The sequence below is a fragment of the Solea solea genome, chromosome 11 (assembly GCF_958295425.1).
Source record: "Solea solea chromosome 11, fSolSol10.1, whole genome shotgun sequence".
Taxonomy (NCBI): Eukaryota; Metazoa; Chordata; class Actinopteri; order Pleuronectiformes; family Soleidae; genus Solea; species Solea solea.
The window spans coordinates 5,982,455-6,000,682 of record NC_081144.1 but is presented as its reverse complement, the minus strand read 5'-3'; the positions used below and the strand labels follow the sequence as shown (position 1 = coordinate 6,000,682).

General features: G+C 39.8%; 1 protein-coding gene across 1 annotated transcript; it reads left to right on the top strand.

Moving 5' to 3' along the window:
• The first annotated feature begins 2,101 nt into the window (after nucleotides 1-2,101).
• On the top strand, nucleotides 2,102-17,921 carry sypb (synaptophysin b). The gene is made up of 7 exons (XM_058644261.1): nucleotides 2,102-2,338; nucleotides 4,337-4,402; nucleotides 13,738-13,862; nucleotides 15,467-15,665; nucleotides 15,775-15,966; nucleotides 16,056-16,368; nucleotides 17,809-17,921. Exons 1-6 carry the CDS (start codon nucleotides 2,321-2,323, stop codon nucleotides 16,335-16,337), a joined length of 882 nt encoding a protein of 293 aa, XP_058500244.1. The 5' UTR covers nucleotides 2,102-2,320; the 3' UTR covers nucleotides 16,338-16,368; nucleotides 17,809-17,921.
• Nucleotides 17,922-18,228: the final 307 nt, after the last annotated feature.

Below are 18,228 nucleotides of genomic sequence, written 5' to 3'. Positions count from 1 at the left end.
TTGACCGATCACCCGATTAGCCACACCTGCTTGACTTCTAGTTAACTCAAATATCTGATCACACGGCAGCGATGGACATGGTCAAGATAACCTGCCTGAAGATAAGACGGAGCAACGGATCGGGGGAAGAAGGGAAAAAAAGGTGCTTTAAGTGACTTCAAATGTTGTGTGTTTGTCGTTGGAGTTTTTCAGGAACTGCTCATCTGCTGAGATTTTCATGCACAAACCATCCCCAGGACGTAAAGAGAAGAGAAAATATCCAGTGAGCAGCTGTTTACCTGAGAGAAAATGCCTTGTTGATTCCAGAGGTGAGAGAAGAATGACCACACTGGCCAAATCATAACATACATTATCTCAAGACAGTGTACATAGACAACACCATGGAGAGCAGGGAAACCCAACAATTCACACAGTGAGCAAACACTAAGTACCAGTGGAGAGAAAAAAAAAACTCCCTTTTAACAGAAGAAGCTATCTGCCTCGACTGGTTGGGGTGAAAGGAAAAAGGGGGAGAGAGAGGACAAGAGAGAGATGAGGCAGAGACAGAAGAAAGAGACCAGGGGCAGAGAGAGACGGGACAGTTCAGAGTCAGTGATGACATGTTTATAGAACTGCAATGTCATTTATACAGGCAGCAGCAGAGATTGTTGATAACAAATATATACTGATATCAACTTAAATTATAGCATAATAATAATTGTGATATGTATGATAATAATAATAATGATAATAATAATGATAATATTAGCCTTGAAACTGGATCTGGATCCTGCAACCTACAAGATGAGGATACAGAGAGAGAGAGGACAGGAAGGAAAGACACAAACTAGGGAGAGAAAGAACAAGGTTAATGACATGTAATCAAGTCATATTCATACCCTGCGTGTGAGAGAGTGAATGTGAGTGAACCACAGGAATTCCCCCAGTAGTCTACTGTTGTCAAGAACAAGGGCAAGGCAGAACAAAGGACTCAAAGGCAGGATTCTGGACACGATTCAGTCAGTAAACACAGTTTATTTCCAGGCAAAGGTTCGGTACACGGGAGGACAGTCAGATCCGGCGGAGGTATAAAAACGTCAAGCAAAAAGGCAAGGTCAAAAAGGCAGGCAAGTATCTATACATGTAAAGACTATGACTAAGGCTGCGGTAAAGAGTGCTGGAACGTGAGCTGTGAACATCAACGAACTGGCAGCAAGACAAGACACAGAGGGTCTTGTCGAACGAGGAAGGGGGCGGGGCAGACAGGAACCTGAAACAGAGACAGGGGTGAGTGATCACAAAATAAAACCGGAAGACAAGACATGGAACATGAAGGGGAAAAAAACATGTGACAAATCATGACAACCGTAGCAGTCTAACTAAGAGATGGTCCAGGTTTCCCTGAGCCAGCTCTAACTATAAGCTTTATCAAAAAGGAAGGTTTTAAGTCTAACTTTAAATACAGAGAGAGTGTGTAATTGATTACTAAATTAATTGCCAGCTATTTTTATTTGAGTGTTTTTCAATCAAATAAAACAAGCATTTAGATTTTTCAGATGTGAATATTAACAAGAAAATCATTACGTTTGTGGACAAAAGACGAGACATTTGAGAACATTTATTTACACCACTGTATTTTAACGTTGGTGATGATGGGACGTTGTGAAAGTTCATTATGTCTACTGATTGAACTTAGTTTTGAACTTATTAATATCTTTCAATATTGTACTTTCTTGGAAATGCATGATTATTATTTATTATCTTTATCTTTACTGCGGGACTAATGGAGGACTATCGTATCTTATCTTATCTTATCTTAAAAATATTAAACTTGTATTGGACTAATAAAACCTCTAGCTGAACTTTTCCCTCAAACCCTGTTTCTGTGCGGCAGGAAAAATAAAGATTGGTGAAGATCAAATACCTTCATCTGAAATTCATCTGTGATGTTTCTGCTGTTTGTTTTATGACCAGCAGCAGTTTCCAAAGCTTCACTGACCTTTTTATTCCCTCTTAACATCAACTCCTGCTCCTGTTTACTAAAGCGTGAGCAGCCTCAGCCTCTGTGCTGCTGCTGCTGCTCTTCTCTTTATTCTCACTCCTCCAGGGCAAAATCTCAGCATAATCCCTCAGAATAAAGCCGCGCTGTGATTGGACACACGCCTCCTCTATGACTTTCACTCCGCGCGCGGTGATTCGTCACGACGTCACGACGCCGCAGCTCGTGACGCAGTCACCGGCTCTTCCTCCTGGGCGTCTTCCTCCCCCTGGGCTGTTCCGGATGAGCCTCCCTCCCTCCCTCCGCCCCTCTGATCCTCTTATCAGCGAGTAAGCGGCCAAGATGGATGTTGTAAACCAGGTAAGGCTTTGTGGGGTTAAATCTTCTCCTTATTTTTATTATCGTGATTGTTTCCCTCGGCAGGTGTTGTTAAATGATTTCTCTCATGTTCGTTTTGTCGCGCGCTTTTTTACAATATGTGTTTTTGCCACAGCCCACCCTGTTTTTTTTTCTTTTACGCGTCAATGCAGCGTTTCGATGATTTGCAGTGGAAATTAAAGGCATTTAAAAGATGCATTTGTGTGAAGGAACAGCGGACAACGGTGTGATTTTCAGCCGCTGTTGCTGCGGGAGGTGTGATGATGATGGAGTGACCACCACAGAAATGTGAAGGATGTTCAGACTCCGCTTCTCCTGCTGCTGCTGCTGCTGCAGTGACAGTTAGTGAAGGAAGCAGATGATGTAGTCTGTTTTTGAATTGGTGAAAATTGCTCATTGTCTCAGTTTGTCCGCTGTTGCTATGATAGCACACAGGAATGTGATTAATTTCTAAGGCCCCTCGGTGTTTGCGGATAAAGCCGCAGTAGGCCCCGACACAGAAGGACGCGCGCTCTCTCTCCACTCACTCCGCTCTGTGTCACACACGACACGGTTTTTACTGTGGGGGGAGAATAATCAGGTGTGAAATAATGCAGGTGTGATCGTGTTTTTTGGGTGTGTATATATATGTGTGTGTGTATATATATATATATATATATATGTATATATATATATATATATATGTGTGTGTGTGTGTGTATGTATATATATATATATATATACATATATATATATATATATATATGTGTGTATGTAAATTGTCACTTAATGCGTCATGCGCCTAAGATGGATGTTTGGCATCATCTCGGCGCAGGAGGTGACACAATGAGAGAGAAGAGTGGTCTTCAGTAGGAGATGGTGGAGGAGAAAAAACACCATTCTCTTCTTCTTATTCCTGTGCGGCCATTTATTGACGCGCGCGCGCGCACACACACCGCCTTCTTTGTGATGCCGCATTCACCTGCGCACAAATGCCTCCACCTTTCTCCTCCTCAGTCACAACACAGGTTTACCACACGAAAGAGAAGAAGAAGAACTCTCTCAAACACCCTTACACACACACACACACACACACTATTATTTTTTTAGTGCACTGCATTAATTTCTGCTAATTTTAATTTAACCATAACCAATTAATGCTGCTTAAGCCTAATCTCAATTTACACTTAACCCTAACATTAAGATAGAAAGATAGATAGATAGATAGATAGATAGAATGTAAAGGTCTCCAAAAACCAAGGGTTTAAATAAATAAAACTGCTAACCATGAAATAGATTGTCCAACTTAACTTATCTCTGACTCATCTCCCCAACACATATCATAACATTATAATGACATTTTATCACTCAATGTTTACTAATAGGGATGCATGATATTGATAACCCATATATTGCCAGTGTTTGGGCCGACATAATATATACAATATCATATTTTTCATACTCATCCTGGAGCAAATGTAGATATATATATATTTTCTTCATTGAGCAGAATAAAAATAAACGTAAAAGACAGTTAAAAATAGTAATAGCTGTAGAGGAAAGCAGCATAGAAGTCAAGGAGGTACAGTAGCAGCTTATTCAGCCGACTGTTATATATCCCACAATACCGATCATTTTAAAGTCAATATCCACCGATACCGATGTTATCGATATTGTGCATAATATTGTGCTACCTACTAATGTTGTAAATCAAAGGAGAAAAAGCTCATGTTCTCATAGACTTCCATTCAAATAGAATTGTTTTTGCAGCCAGCACAGTCGCCCTCTGGAGGCTATTCAATAACCAAGGGTTTAAATAAATAAAACCCACTAACCATGACCAGTTAATGATAAGAAATTAGCGAGTAACACGCACACACCTCAGCATTTGAAGTCAATAAAAACAATGACTGTACTGTAGTTAGTTTATTCACTGGCAGCAGAGCAGTATTGTCTTTTTGTGAGCTGATTTCTAATTCTTTTTGTTGTGTTTTTTTACAGTTGGTGGCCCAAGGGCAGTTCACGGTAGTCAAACAACCTTTGGGATTTATAAAAGTTCTTCAGTGGGTAAGTCGTTTTTAAATGTTTTTATTATTTACACATTTTTAATGTGGCATTTTCATGTTGTTTTGTGGGTTTTTTTTTTACATGGAAAATGTTCCATTTTATCACAGCTGTTCACTGTAGATGATAATTCCACGTCTCCTGACTGACACATTTGTGACCTTCTGTTGTACAGAGGTCATATTGTAACGCTGCATGGAGCTTAATAATGAATGTGGCTCTACACTCTTAGAGGATAAAATGGTTCATGGTGGAAGCCGCTCTCACTTACATTTACCTTTTTTTTTTATTTAATCCCCCCCCCCCCCCCCCTTTGTGTTCTAATGAGTTATTCCTGAGGAGTCTCTGGTTATGATGATGCTGCCCCAGCACGGCCTGAGCAGGAGACACCAGCAGGACGGACGTATGACGTCACCGCTGTAGTAACACGGGGCCGTTCCACTGAGACAAATATAATGACACTTTGTCAAATCCCTCTCAGAGGACGCGACCTCTGCATACCAGTGCAGTTTATTACAGCTCGCTGAAACACACAAGTACACAACACAGCCTCTAACACCAGACAAATGGAGCCAGAAAACCTCTGATGTGCCTCAGAATAAGCAGTAAGAGTAATTTATTTATTAGGACATCATATCCTATATTAAGACAAATAATCATCAAACCATAAAAGTAAGTAAGTAAAAACATATCTTATATCTTATATGCATAGTTCTCAAAATGTGGTGCGTGTAGCACCAGTGGTACGCAGGCTTCCTCTGGTGGTACTTGGAGGGAAATCTCAAATACTACTCTACTGTGCATACCAAATTTTGTGTAGAAAAATGAAACAAATAACATAAAATAATTATAATAATTACAGTCACCTTATCTCTGATTTCACTATACCAGTGTGTGAAGTATGTGAGGAAGAGGAGGATGATGAGAGAGCAAATTATCTTATTGGGAATTAGGAATATATATATATATATATATATATCTCAATCAAGACAATAACATAAAGACATAGTTTGGTGATGTTGGGGATCACATATAAAGTAGGGATCATGAGCTTCAGCTCAATTCCTGATTAAGTGACTGATCCATCTTTTTCCCAACGTGGCTTTGCATTCCAGCTTTTTGTTATTTATTTTATTTTATTTGTCCTTTATTTAGGCAGGAAGGTCCCACTGAAATACAAGATCTCTTCTTCCAGGGAGTCCTGGTCAAGATAGCAGCATAGTTAATACAAATAGTTACAGAATGAACTACCCTGCCACGCCATCCCTCTCTTGTTGCTCTCTATTTTTTTCAACATGGCTTTAATTTGTGAAATATGTGCAGGACCGGTGGATCTGTGGCGTAACACAGAAGAGTCCTGGCATTTTATACAGAGTACAAAGCAGCGTTTAGAGTGTTAAGTACCCTTATGTATACTGTAAAGTACCCAGAACAAAGCAGCAGCTCTAAAAAATAAAGCGAATGACGTCATTAAGGTCATTACCTTCAAAATAAACATGGTTTTCTATGGATTTAAAGAGTAATAGAAATCATAACTCTAGAATATAAAAGCAATCCCCTCATTTTTTAGATATTCTAATGTAGAAATGTTACATATTATTCCTATAATTAAACATATAATGTGTTGTTTGTCCTCCATCAGTAGCAGCAGCAGCACGGTGAGGCTGCTGGGTAAACAGCAGTGCTTCTCTACGGCAGTTTGTTTTCTGTACAGCTGGTGCACGAGTACGAGTACTAATTACACAGACGGACCCCTCAGCTAAACAAGGACCTCACTCTCTATCTGTGAATTCAAGTGCTCCTTCATTTCATTTCTTTAGTCTACGTTAAAGCCCCGATATTATGTCAGGAATTGGAAAAGTAGCTTCTCTGATAATTGATTCTTTTACATCTTTTACATCATCAATTATCAGGCAAATATTAGTTGCTCGCTCTCAAATTTGAGGATTTTTGGACAGCTTATACTCTTATCAAAACAAGCATTATGACAAAGGTCTTTCGTGACCCAAGGTTAATCATGATAAATGATCGTTAAATATTTACTTTCACTGTAATTCTGTGTACATTGTGGGTGGGTATAGAGGAAGGAAATTAGCTTTTCAGCCCGGAGAACATAACGCAAACACACACTTACAGTTTGAGAGATGCAGATGGCCACCAGGGGGCAACTGCACCGGTTGAAAAAGAACTCCGTTTGAATGGGGAATGGGAAAATTAGCCTATTTCTCACTTGATCGATAACGTCATTTCCCTGAGCTCAATCACTAGTTTCAGGTCTTCTCGCATAAAAAGTAATATTAATTTTGTGTCAAAATATCATTTTAGATGAATTATTGTCTTGATCTACACACATCTTATTCTACAGACTTTATTTAACACAGATCTGCACAAATATCACACAGTGGAAAAGGAGAATAATGATGTAAGAATCATATCGCAATTCCTGTCAAAATAATCGCAATTAGATCGTTCAGCCCTACTGGTTTGCAGGTTGCAAAAAAACTATCTTGCCTTTGATTCAATTGTGAATCTTGCGATACCAAAACAGGAGTTCATCTTGCAACCAGAATTCTTTTTAAACACACAGTCTATAAACACATTTGTACAGTCGTAAACGTGCGTGCCAGAGCAGCCCCGCTCTATAATAGGCTCTGCAGATATGCCAGGGAAAGATTCAGAGGCATGGAGCAGTGGATCCTGCTGCATGACTCTGTAGTCCTTCCCTGGAGCTGTGTGAGTGTGCCAACACCTCACCACCGCCTCCCCGGGTCACAGCGAGCCAGTGACCAATCAGCAGCTGCACTCGGGAAGCCAGGCTCCATGAATCATCTGTCAGAAGGCCTGCATGCCTCAGCCTCAGCCCAGAGGAGGAGCTGCAGGAGCTGCTGCCCTTTCTGCATTAATATGGGCATGCATCAGGAGAGGAGAGGAGAGGAGAGGAGAGGAGAGGAGAGGAGAGTCCTTGTGGGTATTTTTCCAGATTCAGTGGAAACAGGCAGTAAAAATAGACGCTTTTGTAGAGTTGAATCAAAGCAGTTCTCTGGCAGCCACCATGCACTGAGATTCCTTCAGAATAAAAACAAAGCATATTCTATTCTATTCTATTCTATTCTATTTAGAGCTGAAACAATTACTCGATTAATTGATTATTAATCAATTACTAAATGAATCAACAACTATAGGTTTAAAGCTTCTTTGCATGATTAAAACAAGATTCCTGATTGTTTCAGCTTCTTAAATGTGAATATTTTCTTCATTTCTTATAAAACAAAGAAAATAACTGTTAGTTGCAGCTCTAATTATGTTCATATGTTTGAAAGTAGAACGACGGATGGAGCCGTAAAAACGGATTGTTTCCCTTTAAATCAGTCGTGTATGTCGGGGGTTTCGGAGGCGAGATGAGTGAAAATATGCATGTGAAAGCTTCAGAACACAAATGTTGTGAGATTTAAAGTGCATGTGTGAATCATTTGGCTTTGCCCACCTCCCCATTCCATCCCACTCTCTCTCTCTTAAAGCCCACATGTGACGTATGTTGGAGGACATTGAGTTCCCAAATACAGCCGATGTACTGAGCACACTAAACACTGTGTGACAGGAGTTTCCACTGCTTGCAGGATTGGACATTTTCACTCTGTGACTCACTCGCAGCGAACACAAAAAGGCCGTTTGTGAGAATGTGAATTCATTTTCACTGTGGTCCCTCATGTGCGATTAAAAACGCTGTAGATTTTTGTTGTAACTCGGGGGGCTTACTGTCCCACACTTTCTCCTCACAATGATGAAGCCTTGCACAAAACTATAGTGTTGTTTATTTTTTTTGCACTCATGCCTCTGGCTATGTTGGCGTGTGATTTATTAATTTATTTTATATATTATATAATGCTAATGGCACGCTATAAATGTCTGTTATATAAAATATTAGAACCTTGGCAGTCAGAGGAGATACGAGGGAGGGCTTTCGGTCCAAACACTGTAAAAATATTTTTATACATGCACACATTTGTTTGGACGAGGGTGGTGCGGTGACTAATCAGTCCAAGTTTTGCACGGTCCAGTGAACGGACGTCCAGGAAAACTTCATCTTTGGGTTGAATTCATCTGCTACAAACTGGAGAAACTGGCAATTTCTCCAGTTATAGAGACTCAGCCACTCCCCAAATATTATAGTATATTACTTGAGAACGTGTGTCAAAATGTAATTGCAGATGAATTATTGTCTAGATCTATATACGTGTTATTCTACAGACTGATGAAAACATCTTTGATTCTCTCAGATCTGCACAAATATCACACAGTAATAATTTTTAAGTATGTTTTTTTTTTTGAAAATGAGAATAATGATGTAAATATCACAATTGCAATTCCTGTCACAATAATCGCAATCAGATATTTATTCAGAATCGTTCAGCCTTAGTGTCAAACTCATTTTAGTTCAGGAGCCACATACAGCAGCACAATTTGATCTCAAGTGGCCCGGACCAGAACATTTAGCATAATAACCTATAATCAACAAGAACTCCAAATTTTTCCCTTTATTTTTACATATAATGAAGTATCTTTTTACAAAAAATATCATTAACAACCTGAAACAAAGCTTGATAAGTTTTACCATTTACACATGTGCATTACAACGTACTTAAACTAGAAAATTATAGTATCTCTCATGATAATGAGAAAAACTATATTTTTATATAGTTAGATTCTAATCCTTATGTAAAATGTTCACAAATTCGTCCCCGCAGGCCATATCAGACCTGGATCTGGTGAGCCGGTTGTGGTCCACGTGCCATATGTTTGGGACCCCTGGTGTAAACAACTACACAAAGACCGGATAATCAGGATTAATGACCACAATGGCTTTCAACGGTTTCATTGCATAATAAACTGTAGACAGCACGTAGATTTGACGTATCATCACAAACTACACTGTATTATTATTGACTCACAACACGAAAACGTGCAGTTTTCCAAATACCACACACATCATTTAGAAAATAGTGTCACCATATACATTTACACAGAAGACAACACGGACGTGATTTATTTACAGAAGGTTGCTTTTTATTTTGTATGATTCTCAAAAATCATTATCAGTGTCTGTCAGTCAGGTTATCGTTGACTTCTGTTATTCCTTCCTATTCGTATTCTTATTCTTATTTTGCGTGGATCGATTTTATGTAGAGGGACACAGAAAGAAAAGACAGAAGGACGGGCAGTGTGAGAAAAGCTGTAGCCGACAGATTGTTTGTATCTCCTCCACACAGAGGAGCTGACAACCACCCAGCATACCACGGAGGCTAGAAACCAGCCTCTGCCTCCTCACTGTGTGACGCTGCCAGCAGTGTTACCATGGCACCTAACACTCAGTGTGCCACCATTTCTTTTCTCACTCTGGCTGTCCCTCACCTCCTCCTCCTCCTCCTCCATCACTCCATCACTCCATCCTTCCACTCGTGTATCACTGTAAAAGTGCAGCTCATTATTCTTTTTCCCCGCTCCTGGTTTTAGTCATGATCGCCGTGTGGCTCCACACGCCAGTGTTGGTCAGATTCGGTATTTAATGGATCGTCTGCCTCGTCTTTTTATCTTATAACACCATAATCCAATTATGTTAATTTGTCCAATTAGATAAATGTCCAAACACCTTAAGAATTATTAACATTGACTGAGCTGTGCTGTGTAGAATGTAAGCATGTTAACACATAATAGTAAGATCATCTGCTGAGGCTATGTTAGAGCAGCTAAAATGGCTGCTGACTTATTAGTAGCATTGCTTTTCATATATATATATCTATATATATATAGATATATATATATATGTTGTTCTGAGGCTAAACGTCATAGTAACATCATTCTTTTGCTATTAAATGATTTGAAAACTTTCTCAAAAACACACATTTACAGCTTCTTACTAGTTCTACATAGTTAAAACGTAGACACTTTATTCAAACTTAAAAAATATTCACATCATTCAGTCCTTTCAGAATTTTGGATCATTTCATATCTTAAAAAAATACTCAACTTTATTTATAAGACGACTTCTCACTAGGGTTGTGGTTGCTTGAATAGAATAGAATAGTTCTTTAGAATAGAAGTCGAATCTACCTCTCACTTGATATTTATACAGTCAGTAAACATTTTCCTGAAATTATAAAGGTCCCAATCGCTAAAAGTCTTCTTTAGAAGCAAATGATGTCAATTTTGATAATTATGTTCCCTTGTTAGAGGAAAACAGACGATAAAACATGGCACATGTGAGCGGACAACACTGTGATTGACAGCTGGTATTGTCCAATAGGAGTTGGGTGATGGTTTCATGATGTCGTATTTAAATACACAGACAAGACGGTGCGTATTTATGATATTTTAACGTAATAATCTCCTAAAAACTCGATAAAGTAATTTTAGACCATTAATGAACGTATGAAGCTGTAAAGGACACTTTGTGCCGAGTCATTTCAAAGACATAAATCTGTGTAACAAATGAACAAGTTCTCCCAAAAAGAAGTAAACAGCCCAAACATGACTCAGCTAAAATGCTCTTGCTGATTTGTATTGAAGCATGCGATACACTGTATATAGGATTTGACATTTTTATCTGTCTGATATCTGATCCAGTGATTTTGGTACTGACCGATACAGATTCCCATCCCTGTAAAAGTTGCTGCTTCCTTGATTAATTCTTCACTTATATCTCTGACTCAAAACACTTAAAGCTCAGTCAGTTGAAGGAGTGTGAGGCTTGCTATTCATAAAGAGAGAATCGACTTTTGTTCTTCACCGGTGTCTTTGAAGTGGAAGAAGGAGCAGGAGGACGAGGAGGAGGCAGCTGTGGGTCTCCGTATTGATTCATCTCATGAGACTGAGTGAACTCTCTCAGAGGGATAATGAAAGAATCATATGGACACTGGGAGCTATGAACAGCCTCAGTAATAAAACAGTTCAAATCATAACAAAACGAGATGGATGGTCTGTATCTGTTAGGGCTGTAAACCGAGTGTGAAGGATTGTGCCAACACTGCACACGCTGTAGATATTGATTCACAGTAGCTGCAACTTTACAAAGTAATTTAAGAAAATGGGGTTCACCAAAAAAAGTTTTAAACAGTCTTAAGGCTGATTTTGTTGGCTGGAAACAGCATGATTTTGTGTAGATTTCAGTGTCAAAATCAGTGCACACTTTGTACTTAGAGACGTAGCTGCTGTGGTTCAGGAGGCAGAGTGGGTCATCCACTAATCACAGGGTTGGTGGTCAGTCCAACTCTGCATGTTGGAAATGTCTCGGTGCAAGATAGTGAACCTCAAATTGCTCCTGATGATGTACTCACTCAAGCGTAAAGCCCTTGAGTGATCATTAACATAGTTTTGCACTATTTCCTGAAAACTAATATTCCAATAGTTCCAGATAGGATTTTCAAAATAAGAGAGTTTTTCTTGGCTCTACTCTCGACCTTACTCCCACATTCATCAGCCCTACAGTCATTTGCATTGATTGTAATTAAGCTTTTTGCACTGATGATGGGTGAGGACTCAGGATTCAGGAGAATCCACTTAAGTCTGGTTTTATTTTCACACGGAACCAGCAGCTAACTCACAAAATGCCACCCTTGCATTTTTGTGGAAAACGATGATGTCATAGTCCCCCAAAAGGCGCGGTTCAGTGTATGCATGTATGTTCGCCCGTTCATCACATAGAGACAAACAACCATCCACTCTCACACTCACGGTCAACTTAAAAGTGTTTTTGGACTGTGGGAGGAGGGGAAACCAGAGAACCCGCAAAAATCCCACGCACATATGGCAACACGCGCCGCTTTTTTAGGGCTCAAGGTGATAAATGAAAGTGGTTTAGTATTTCGTCCACTAAGCTATGGGTCACATCTTATGTCTACATCAAATGCGATATTGAAAAGAACTGGCCAGACTTGTGTTTGAAATGCACAGTGACATTCCCAGCGCTTAAATGAAGACATTTGGACATGAAGACGTACACATTAAGAGTCCTGTCCATCTCCACATAATTATGCCAGCAGGTTTTCTCAAGCATGAATTATATGATACTTTTTATACTGTTTGCGTTTCATAAATGCAACAAACTATTTTCATATACTATATCTACATATAAAACTGTATACATGATGTTCAAATTAGATTACAGATTACATTTCTTTAGGTGGAGAAGGGACAAAAATGGCTCGACAGTGGCATAGACAATGTCGTGCTTATGGAAAACCTTTTTAAAAACGACAAAGTAAAAGATCGTGCGGCCCCAAAAAATAAAACATGGCCGTGCAGCAACAGAGAAGGACGACTAAAGCGACCACAGTGATGTTTGTGTCAGACAGTTACTCCGTGTAAATCCCACAAACGAGCCTCTGACTCACATTAGTGCGAAAGATTACTGTAAATAGTTTAGTGTGTTGGAGCCTGCAGCAGGTTCAGGCCTTACTGCACGATGACAGATAAGAAGGTAGTGACATTCCTTTGTGTGTGTGTGTGTGTGCTGTGACTGGCTGTACGATCACTTGTAGTTAAGTATTTGGTGACAGATGGGAGAGCACCTCAGTCAGATTAATAGCTGGATTTTCCATCCAATCGGATCTAGGCTGCAGCATAGGGAGGGTGTGGTAAAAATAGTCTGACTCGACTAATCTGCTCTGTGTGTGTGTGTGTGTGTGTGTGTGTGTGTGTGTGTGTTCACTTTTATTTGTTGCCTTGTAAGGACCTGTCATAAACACTGACCTTGTCAGGAGTAGTGGTCCTCATGGAGACCAAAAACAGGTCCCTAAAGACGCAGAACCTAAGATTTTAATTTGTTTTCAGGTTAAGGTAAGGGTTACTGGTTATGGTTAAGGTAGGGGAGAACACTTTGTTCAGGTTGTCCTTAAAAAGAACAGCCGTGCAAACCTGTGTGTGTGACTTTATCTCCATTGCCATTGGAGCGATTGCAGCACAATCTCTATTTCATAGGCTATTCGAAAATGAAATGACAGAAAGGCAACATCATCTAAATGCAATGGGTAACCATGGCAACTGTGTAACCTGGTGATACCACTGCACTGATTTGCACCCTGTGTGTGTGTGTTTTTGCAGCAGCAGCAGCCGCTCACCACGATTGGTGGAACGTGGGTGTGCTTGAAGCACTGCAGGTGGTGAAAGCACCGTCTGCAGTGTGTCACCTGTTTTACACTGGAACGCTTTGTTGATATGGCTGCATCATCCGTGACTAAACTATAAACAACAAATCACTGTGTGTGTGTGTGTACTCAACTGTGTGTTTTTTTTTTTCTTTTTAAACTCTGATCTGAATTGAATCTTTCTTCTCTCCCTCGCAGATCTTTGCAATCTTCGCCTTCTCGACATGTGGCAGTTACTCTGGCATGTTCAAGATGAGTGTGGAGTGTAAAAACCGGTCGGATAGTGACCTAGACATTGAAGTACAATTTGAGTATCCATTCAGGTATGTATTTTGGGCTTGCTTTCTCTCAGAACCAGAATCAGAATCAGAATACTTTATTCATCCCAGAGGGAAATTCAATTCTCCACAGTTGCTCCAGCCATCGAAAAAACAGAGCGGATCAGAAAATAGAAATCAGTGTAAAATATTGAAAATCAAGGTACAAAACTAGAACTAGAATCAAAGTAAAGTATCAGAATAAATGTAAAATATAAAAGTAGAAATATAAAATATGAAGCATAACAATAAAGTAAAATATAGATAGAAAATGTAAATGTTTAAATTAAATTAAATTATGTATCTCAAAAGTTGTGGACATATAATATGTATGTACATGAAGAGAATGACTTGCAGTATGTATATATATATATATATATATATATATATGTATACTTATATATATCATGTACTGAAGTGACATTTGTTTACAGACAGATGATCTGTTCGGTTATGTACATACTGTAACTATAGGTGTATATTGCAGTTGTTATATAAATTGGCTTCAGGTTTTTTCCTCTTTAATGTTAACATTAAATATGAAAACTGCTTAAATGGGCTGTATGTAAGATTATTCATGCAGAAATTATGTTTTTAATGCCAGTGAAGGTCATAATGTGACTTTCCGTAGCCTCCCTACAGACCCATATAAAATGGAGTTGGGTCAGATTCAGCGTGCTGTATATCCCCTTTTTCCACCAACATTCCCAGGAATTTATTTACCCGGGGAAAATAAATCTCGGTAATCTATGTGGTTTGCGTTTCCACCGCACCTCAAAGTCCCTCAGCAAATATGCTCAAAAGAGCCTGGACTTCATCGTCCGTCCACTTGTTGTACATTCCTTTTCCTTTGCTCCGTATTTTTGAAATGACTGTTCTTCTTTTAAAGGTCTCAGGTTTAAAGGTGGGTTGCAGCCACACTGGCTCAAACAATAAGTGTCTTCTGCACACAGCCCCGCCCCTCTCGTAATCTGAAAAGTCCCGAGTTGGGATTAGGTACTTCTTTCTTTCATGAGGCTGCAGTTCAGTAATGACCACAGGTGTCGCTATAGCACGACGGAGTATTAGGGCCACATTGAGGGAAAAAAAAATTCACAGACTTCCAGATTAAAGTCTTAATTTACGAGTTTAAGATGTAAATTTACCACAAAACCCCTCTGAATGGCCCGCTGATGCATCCACTGATAACCCTGCAGTCGACCAGTTAAAGCTATTTTCCCCTCCACAAAAGCAGCGATTTACATCGCATATACATATACAATAACAATTGTAACGTAATGTGGTGCCAACGTAATATCCAGGTAATAGCTGAGTCATGAAAACTAAGTGTAATACCTTCACATGAAAAGGTTTGTGGATCAAAATTGATAGATACCATATTATAAAGATGAAATTCACCCTTTTTATTCATGGTTAAGATGATGAGCTTTAGAGGTCAGGACTGCTGTGTCTGGAGGCTCGAGGTTTAAGACAAATGTTGTTGTCTTATTTTGCCATTGGCTGTGACATTTACAGCTCTATGATCAATAAAGGACTTTCTTATCTTATCTTATGTTTCCAGTCTTTGCTCTTGCTGTATTTTCACTGATCATTTCTGTGTCTGTTCTCAGGCTCCATCAGGTTTACTTTGACGTTCCCACCTGTAAGGAAGGGAAGGACGAGCGTCTATTCCTGATTGGGGACTACTCCTCCTCAGCCGAGTTCTTCGTCACCATCGCTGTCTTCTCCTTCCTCTACTCGATGGCAGCCCTGTCTGTATACTGTTTCATACTGGAGAAGTACCGTGAAAACAACAAAGGCCCCCGGATCGTGAGTTTGTTCATCCCACACTTTCTGGGGATAAAAATCCTGCAGAAACGTTCATTTTATAGTACCTTGTTTGGCAGTAAAAGCGATTTTCTGGTCCCCCGATTCCCAGGACTTTGTTGTGACGGCGGTCTTTGGCTTCATGTGGCTGGTGTCTTCCTGTGCTTGGGCTAAAGGCTTGTCAGATGTGAAAGGAGCCACTGATCCAGAGAATGTCATCAATCAGGTCGCGGCCTGTGAAGAACAAGAGAATCGCTGTCGTGAGATTTACGAACCCAAAGTCTCCGGCCTCAACACCTCCGTGGTGGGTCCTGAATTCTTCATAGCGAGTGTATGTGTTGTGTTGATTTGAGGAGAGACACAGTAAACACTTATCTCCCTTCTGCTCCACAGGCCTTTGGCTTCATCAACTTGATCCTGTGGATAGGAAACTTGTGGTTTGTGTTCAAGGAGACCGGCTGGATGGCTGCCTTTTCTGGAACATACGTCCCATCGCAGGAAAAGCAGCCCGCTCCTGACTCCTTTGCGCAGGGAGGCTACGGACAGCCGGACCCCTACGCCGGCTCCCAGGGAGGCTACCAGCCAGAATACGGCCAGCAGGGAGGCTACAACGAGGAAGGAGGTTACAGCCAGGGCTATGAACAGCAGCCCACCTCCTTCTCTAATCAAATGTGAGCCTGTCCAGCCAAACCACAGCTGTAGGATGGTGAGTTCAATGACTTTTCCTCTCATTATAGAGGTAATGATCTAATCTTAGCTGTCATGTAAGGTCAGACTGAGGATTTATTGGGTAATGCCAGTGTTTATTAGGTTAATCTGATAAATGGTTATGTAAAAATGTAGTTTTACTAGTTGGGTTGCCACTTTTTATCTGAAATATGGATATAACTCACGTTTGAAGTTCAAAATACAGCCTAATTACTGCCTGGTCCAGCAGAGGGCGCAATGAGTGCAGCTTGGCGTTAGATCCACTTTGAATTCATCAGAAGAATCAAAAGCTTTGTAAATGACAAACAGACATTTCTCTCGGCGCCTTTGCTCTATTGGGTGATATTCAAATGTGGAAATGTCATTCTGACGTGTGAAACATAATCATTTATACACCTGCATCAATTATCAATGTTAAAATGAAAACAATATTAGTACACAACCTTTCATAGTTGCTTATTAAGTTAACTATATTTGAAATATGTATCTAGTTTTTGAGGGGATTTAAATGTCTGTCTTTGCTCTATCATACAGAGTAAGATGTCATTGGAATTTCTTGGCCTGATTGTGACTATTTAAAATTTGCCGAGCATCATTGCACAATACATTCAAAACACATTTTAATATCAGCTTTTGCTGTCTCATATTACTGCGATGCTAGATTATTGAGCTCCTCTGCTTAAATGTCTCATACTCATTAATATCAAATAATCACTCATAACTTGCACAAGTGGGCAAATTAAGACACAAACGATAAAAAACAAAATAAATAAGTCAGTTTGATTTAAACTCTTTTCATTTGACTGAATATGAGCCAGACTGTTGTGGCATTTTGGTGAACACAACAATCAGTCAATGAATTCACCTTATTTCAGACATACAGGTCCAAATATTATTCTCCCTTAAAAAGAACAAATAAACAGCCCAAACATGACTCAGCTAAAATGCTTTTGAAGCATGTGATATATATATCTCTCTCTCTATACATATGTATATATATATATATATATATATATATATACATAGACATATATACATGTGTATATTTTATTTGTCCAATATTTGATCCAGTGATTTTGACCGATCCCTCGTTCTTACAGTGAACACATAGCGTCATCTCTTCCGATATTTCCAGAGACAAGAGGAATGCCTCGTGTCACATTTTGTCCACTCAATTATAGCGATTATGACTCATAAAGTTATATATAAAATTCTTCATCGCAGCACGGAAGGCGAAGAACGTTACTGGTCACAGAAACATGACTAACGCGTGTCAATCTTGGGATTATTCAAGGAGTGTCATGAGATGCTTCTTTTGGGAATTCTATAGGAAACTCTATGGGAAATGTGAATTATATAATGACACATTTACCAATATTTTCCCCTCCTTCCTCCCTCCGTGTCTCTCTCTCTGCTTTTACCTTTCTCCTCCTCTCAGGGTGACCTTGTGATGTTGGAGTGTGGCTCTCGAAGCACCACCTATATTTCCACACTGTTTGTCTGTTTGTGTATCTGTGAGCTGACCGGCGGAGGGTGGGTGGGAGCCACGGAGGGAGGAGAGTGGTGTGGCCCGGGGGGCGGGGAAAGGAGATGCCAATGTGGTGCGGGGGGGTTCATGGGGGTGAGGCAGGGATTGGGGGGGGGGGGACATCTTTGCTGTAACATGATGTTTATTCTCGTGATGTATTTAAACTGTAGAAGACAACCGAGGATTGTCTGTTTGGTTATACGAGAAAAAACTTGAATACAAATACCAAAACATTCGTTGACGAACATTTAAGAGAAATCTTGCGATGGAAAAGACTTACATTTATTGGGGAGGGGAAAAAAATGTAGTAATATTTAACTTGGGAGAATG

Excerpts from the sequence above, each read along its gene's own strand:
- sypb (XM_058644261.1), top strand. Across the intron at positions 13,863-15,466 it reads CAATTTGAGTATCCATTCAG|GCTCCATCAGGTTTACTTTG; the intron begins GTATGTATTTTG and ends GTCTGTTCTCAG. Across the intron at positions 15,666-15,774 it reads ACAACAAAGGCCCCCGGATC|GACTTTGTTGTGACGGCGGT; the intron begins GTGAGTTTGTTC and ends CCCGATTCCCAG.